Raw genomic sequence first — 6,203 nt, 5'->3', positions numbered from 1 at the left:
TCCAACTCCCGAGATTCTGTGATTCTGTGAACATCAACCATAAAACAAAGGCATACTTGTTACTTCAAGTTTATGAAATTAATCTCTTAACTCTATGAGATGCCTGTAGCCACAACCAAGACACGTTTAGTCAAGCTTGTGATGAACAGTGCTAGGTTTGCAGCTGCGTTTTAGCCGATTAAGGGTGCATTAACCTTGCTACTTACAGCTCTGAAGGTCCCGTGCAGAAATTGCTATGAGAGGCAAGCCGTGAGATTTAATTTCATTTCCTTTTCAGTTTTAGCTTTCCCAGCCCATGCTGCTGCTTTCAAAGGCGACTTGTCCGTGCTTAGAAAATTTGTGAGAAGTGGAGTAATCAATATTAATGAGCGAGACGATGAGGGATCCACTCTCCTGCACAAAGGTCAGTAATTATGGGCTGCATTTCAGTTTGTTACGGTTTGTTGCTGATGTCTTTATTTAGTTTCTCAAGTGGCCGCTCATCAGATAAGCTTCATAAAAAGCCCAGCATCTCATTTCCTGAGGGCTCGAAAGGGCAACCCTGAGAAATATATTTTGTGATGTATGTGTATGTAGGCGTCACTTTAAAATCAAAACAACCAAGCTGAAGTCAAGAAAGAAGTTTAAATTAAAGAGAAAACGTCATCTAAACTGCAAATGAAATAGTTTTCTTTATCAGGTAAGATGTGGCTTTTAGAAACATTGGCCAGTGAGGTGTAAGAATGATCTGTACTGTGGCCTGGGCCTTTATTTACTGAACATGCTGGTACTGGGGAGATGTGTTGTAAAAACCACAACAGAGCCATTTGGTAGGACGCTGTGAAGGAAGGGAAACTTCTGGTATCACAACTTGATACATAGTGGAGTGGTAGCATTACAGAAAAATGGTCCTCTTGTGTCTGGGTGTTTCATTGTGGTGTCTGAAAGAAGAAATAAATGAGGAAAGAAAGAGGGAGGTATTTTTGTAATATGCTTTTAACACTATTCTCCATATTTCTTTTTGACTAGGTATAAATGGTAGATTTTTTTAAAAACATATTGAAGTTCTAGTCTTCAGCTTCTAGACTGGATATTAGGAAGAAATTCTTTACTGTGAGGTGGTGAGGCCCTGGCCCAGGTTGCCCAGAGAAGCTGTGGGTGCCCTGGTGGTACCCGAGGCCAGGCACAGGCAGGAGACCTCTTGGGTGCAAATCAGCTCAGTGCCATGCACGCAGAGCTCCTCTTCCATCTCCAGGAGGGTGGTGGATGATGCTCCATGGCCAGGACAAACCCTTTGGTGAGCAGCAGTGGAGGAACCTCCCCTATGGGGACAGGCTGAGAGTTGAGGTTGTTCAGCCTGGAGAAGAGAAGGCTCTGGGGAGACCTTAGAGCACCTTCCAGGACCTGAAGGAGTCCTACAGGAAAGATGGGGAGGGACTTTTTATAAGGGCAGGTAGCAAGAGAATGAGGGGAATGGTTTTAAACTGGGAGAGGGGAGATTTAGACTGGATATTAGGAAGAAATTCTTCCCTGAGAGGTTGGTGAGGCCCTGGCCCACGTTGCCCAGAGAAGCTGTGGGTGCCCCCTCCCTGGTAGTGCCCAAGGCCAGGTTGGACGGGGCTTGGAGCAGCCTGGGCTGGTTTTGGGTGTCTCTGCCCATGGGGGTTGGACTGGGGGGACTTTGAGGAGCTGTGGGTGCCCTGGTGGTACCCGAGGCCAGGCACAGGCAGGAGACCTCTTGGGTGCAAATCAGCTCAGTGCCATGCACGCAGAGCTCCTCTTCCATCTCCAGGAGGGTGGTGGATGATGCTCCATGGCCAGGACAAACCCTTTGGTGAGCAGCAGTGGAGGAACCTCCCCTATGGGGACAGGCTGAGAGTTGAGGTTGTTCAGCCTGGAGAAGAGAAGGCTCTGGGGAGACCTTAGAGCACCTTCCAGGACCTGAAGGAGTCCTACAGGAAAGATGGGGAGGGACTTTTTATAAGGGCAGGTAGCAAGAGAATGAGGGGAATGGTTTTAAACTGGGAGAGGGGAGATTTAGACTGGATATTAGGAAGAAATTCTTCCCTGAGAGGTTGGTGAGGCCCTGGCCCACGTTGCCCAGAGAAGCTGTGGGTGCCCCCTCCCTGGTAGTGCCCAAGGCCAGGTTGGACGGGGCTTGGAGCAGCCTGGGCTGGTTTTGGGTGTCTCTGCCCATGGGGGTTGGACTGGGGGGACTTTGAGGTCCCTTCCAACTCAAACCACTCTGTGATTCTCATAAAAATAAGATGTGTAGTGACAGATGATATAAGTCAGCAAAGCTGTTGGGTTAGGCTGGAGCTGAGAAGTGTTGCCTTGAGTGCCTGTCCCAAAAAATGTGTCCCTGCAGCTCCAGCACAAAGCCCTGGTTTCTCTCCTCCATGAGACAACACCACAGATCAGGGTATCCGGCTGTGTCTGATATATGGGAGCCCGGAATGGGAGAGAGGTGATACAGCTTTGCTGCAAATCTGTGACACAGAGGCCTTACTGCAAGAGCGTGAGGCAGCAATGACTTGTGTGTTTGATGCTCAGGGCAAGTTTAGTCACTTGAGCATCTTTAAATAAAGGCTTCTCTTGAAATAGTATCTCCCCTGTGGTGTCTTAGCGAACCCAACCTCTGACAAGTCAAATAATGATAAGAGGGGGACATTTTCAGTTGTGTGTAACTAACTTGTGTGCACCTTCCTTCCCTTAGCTGCTGGACAGGGGCATATCCATTGCTTACAGTGGTTGATTGAAATGGGAGCCAACTGTGACGTTACAAATGATGCTGGAGAGACCCCAAAGGACGTAGCCAAGAGGTAGCAGTACCTACCCTGTAGCTCTGTCACTATTTAATATTTATATACTGATATAATTAATCCTGATTTCTGAGCAAGAACGCATGAATTTCACCTCTGAGTGATAAGCAAAGCTGTACCGTAGCTATAAAAGGTTTTAATTTTCCCTTAATTTAATTTATTAGGGTTTTTTTTTTAGCACAGTGAGACATAAAAGACTAGCTGGTCTGCAAAAGGAAAGTTGAGACTGTACAAAGTAAATGAGAATGGGTGAAGGCCAACTGGTTTTTGCATGAATAAAAAGAAATCAGTCCCTGATGAGACTGAATTAAGAAAACCTGCAAAGGAAAAGATGCCTCTGCTGTGGGAGTCATTGTCCCAAGATTTCACGGAGGCAGAGCTCGTGCCATCTACAAAAAGCAGATTAGCTACTCAGAGTTTGGCCCCTGGGCTGCACCACAAGAAGTGACCTCATTAATGTTTATAAATTTGTAAAGGGCAAGTGTCAGGAGGAAGGAGCCAGGCTCTGCTCTGGGATGTCCAATGCCAGGACAAGGGGCAATGGTCCCAAGCTGGAGCATAGGAGGTTCAAGCTGAAGATGAGGCCAAACTTTGTGAGTGTGAGGGTGGCAGAGCATGGCCCAGGCTGCCCAGAGAGGTTGTGGAGTCTCCTTGTCTGGAGACACCCAAAGCCCTGGCCGTGTTCCTGTGTGACTGCTCTGGTGATCCTGCTGTGGCAGGGGTTGCACTGGGGGAGCTTTCCAGGTCCCTTCCAACTCCTGACATCCTGGGATTCTGTGAAGTGTGACCATGGGGCCAGGGAGGGGATTCTGCCCCTCTGCTCTGCTCTGCTCAGACCCCACCTGCAGGGCTGCGTCCAGCTTTGGAGTCCCCAGCACTTAAAGGACATGGAAGTGCTGGAGTGGGGCCAGAGGAGGCCACAAAGATGATCCAAGGGCTGGAGCAGCTCTGCTATGGGGACATCTGAGAGAGTTGGGGTTGTTCAGCCTGGAGAAGAGAAGGCTGCAGGGGGACCTTATAGCGACCTTCCAGGACCTGAAAGGTGCCTATAGGAAAGCTGGGAAGAGCTGTTCACCGGGGCATGGAGCAATAGGATGAGGGGAAATGGTTTTAAACTGGAAAAGGGCAGATTTAGGTTGGATATGAGGAAAAAGCTCTTCCCCATGAGGTGGCAGATCAGTGGCACAGGTTGCCCAGAGAGGTGGTGGAGGCCCCATCCCTGGAGATGTTCAAGGCCAGGCTTGATGGGGCTGTGAGCAACCTGATCTGGTACCAATGTCCCTGCTGAGTGCAGGGGTTGGACTGGATCAGTTTTAAAGGTCCCTTCCAACCCAACACATGCTGCGATTCTGTGATTCTATACCACTGCTTCCTTTAGTCCTGAAACTCCCCCTGATAAATGGGAAAATGAAGAGTTTCAGGGAGTTTATATCATACTCAGAGAGCATGGCTGTGTTTCTCCAGATGATAAGCATATTTCAGTGTAGGTTCACTGGTATCTGTGCAGATCGGCCCAGCTGGCAGCCATGGAGCTTTTGGCACAAAGAACTGGAGACAGCAACTCAAGTGATGAAGAACCAGATGCAAGCAACATGGAGTTTTTTGAAAGACACGGTGTGGAGGGGAGTACAGACAGCAAAGAAGATTTATCCCTGGATAAAGCGGAGAAAAGGAACGCACGCAGTACGTGTTGTCTTTCCATCACTCCTTATTTGAAAAAAAGGTGCTCTTAAGACATTATAATCCCAGATGCAGAGTTTCTGCCAGCTGCTGTGACTGTTTTTCTTGCGAGATGAGCTGTTGACAGGGTATTTGTACCACTGGGCATTCAAACAAATGGTGGAAAATCAGAAAGCACAGCAGAGGGCAATTGGAACGTAATTGTTAGGCGGTTTTGATCCGTGTTAGTGAAAACAGATTGGCTTGTTCCTTGTTTTTGAGGTCTGTTTGCTGGGTGGGTGGCAGGGGTAGGTCAGTATTTGCTGAGCAGACTCTTAGATTCCATCCTGGCTGGCTTCTCCATGCGTTTTACCCACCTGGAGAACTCTGTCTTCCAGTAAGGGCCTATGGCAAGATTCAAGAACTTCAGCAACTTCTAGAAATTGCCTACAGCAACTACAGACAGCTGGGAGGAGTCACTGAAGAGGAGAGGAAAATGAAAAGAGAACAGAGAGAAGCTGAGAAGTAAGGTTCATTTGTCCTGCTAATGTTTAACTTTGTGAGGTTTTAAAGTTGTCTTTAAGACTAATTTACACTCAAATTGCTTTGGCCGTTCATTTTTCCCCCTTTAGCAGCTTTAGAGAGGCCAAAAAGAAAGGACTTTAGCAATTTATCTGCCCATTTCTACGTTTCTGTGTGGAGGGCAATGCATTTCTATGCTCAAGAGAGCATTAGCTCATCTCCAGACCACATGGAAAAGAGATCTCAGCAAAACTGCCCGTGCACCTGAAGCATTTTTCATAAGGTCTGTCTCATTCTCTGATTAAATTAATTAATTCTCCATTAAATTAAAGGGTTGTTACACTGGTCAAGATGAGATCTTGGGCAACTGCTCATCAGCCAGTGCTTGAGTTTTCCTCTAGTTAGTGTCATGCAGGCTGTCATTTGAGTACTCCTCATCTGTGGCTAAGCCAGTCCAAAGCAAGGACATAGAGTCACCAGATGCCAACGAAAAAGCTGCCTCTGACACCTCTGGAATCCCAGCTTTATGCTTTTTCTCTCTTTCACACTCACCCTTTTTGCTCCTTGGGCTCCAGCCTACCCAAGACCCTAGCATCTGGCTCGGTGTGCAGGAAGACATCTCCGTCTTGTGGTCAGATTGCGCTGAGCACAGCGGACAGTGGAGAAGGAAAACCACCACCTTAGAGCTGTCCCAAAGGGTCTTCAACCCGGAGCAGGCTGTAGCTCACCTCAGGAGTGCTGCACAGCTTTCTGCTGTGACTGACCTGCTCCTTAGCAAAGGCACAGGGCCACGTGGAGTAGCTGGGGCAGCTTGGGATGCGCTTCATGCTCTGCTTGTCTCCCGTGCTTTTGGCAGGGCTGTGAGGGAGCTGGAGGCCCAACTGGAATACGAGCGAGTCAGGAGGGAGAAGCTGGAGAGCCAGCTGGATGAGTGCCGTGCTGAGATGAGCCACCTGAGAGAGAGCCTGGCCAAAACTTGCGTTCCCCCTCCTCTCCCCCTGGTGAGTGCCACACAAACTCCCCCAATGTGTGGGGCAGAGGCTGCTGCCCGCTGCTTCCGTGTATTTGTTCTCACTAACATCACCAGTCCTAGGAATGCTGGAGTAAATGTGTTAGCAGCTTTTAGTTTGGGACACTGAAGGAAGCAGCAGCTTGTTCTGTGTCCTGACAGTGAATGGACATCGGTTTCATAGGTGGACTACGAACTGGCTGAAGGAAAGA

General features: G+C 48.5%; 1 protein-coding gene across 1 annotated transcript; it reads left to right on the top strand.

Annotated features, from left to right (window-relative positions):
• Positions 1-208: 208 nt before the first annotated feature.
• LOC104536246 (ankyrin repeat domain-containing protein 42-like) lies at positions 209-5,983 on the top strand (the record flags this gene model as incomplete). The annotated part of the gene is given in 6 exon segments (XM_010178807.1): positions 209-403; positions 2,696-2,801; positions 4,309-4,484; positions 4,859-4,985; positions 5,839-5,956; positions 5,959-5,983. Coding segments are annotated over 6 exon segments (747 nt in total), but the record flags the coding sequence as incomplete, so codon positions are not given.
• Between the last annotated feature and the right edge of the window lie 220 nt (positions 5,984-6,203).

This window comes from Mesitornis unicolor, unplaced genomic scaffold, assembly GCF_000695765.1.
Source record: "Mesitornis unicolor isolate BGI_N332 unplaced genomic scaffold, ASM69576v1 scaffold33312, whole genome shotgun sequence".
Classification (NCBI taxonomy): domain Eukaryota; kingdom Metazoa; phylum Chordata; class Aves; order Mesitornithiformes; family Mesitornithidae; genus Mesitornis; species Mesitornis unicolor.
Note: the sequence above shows the minus strand (reverse complement) of the source record. Positions and strands in the feature narration are given on the sequence as shown.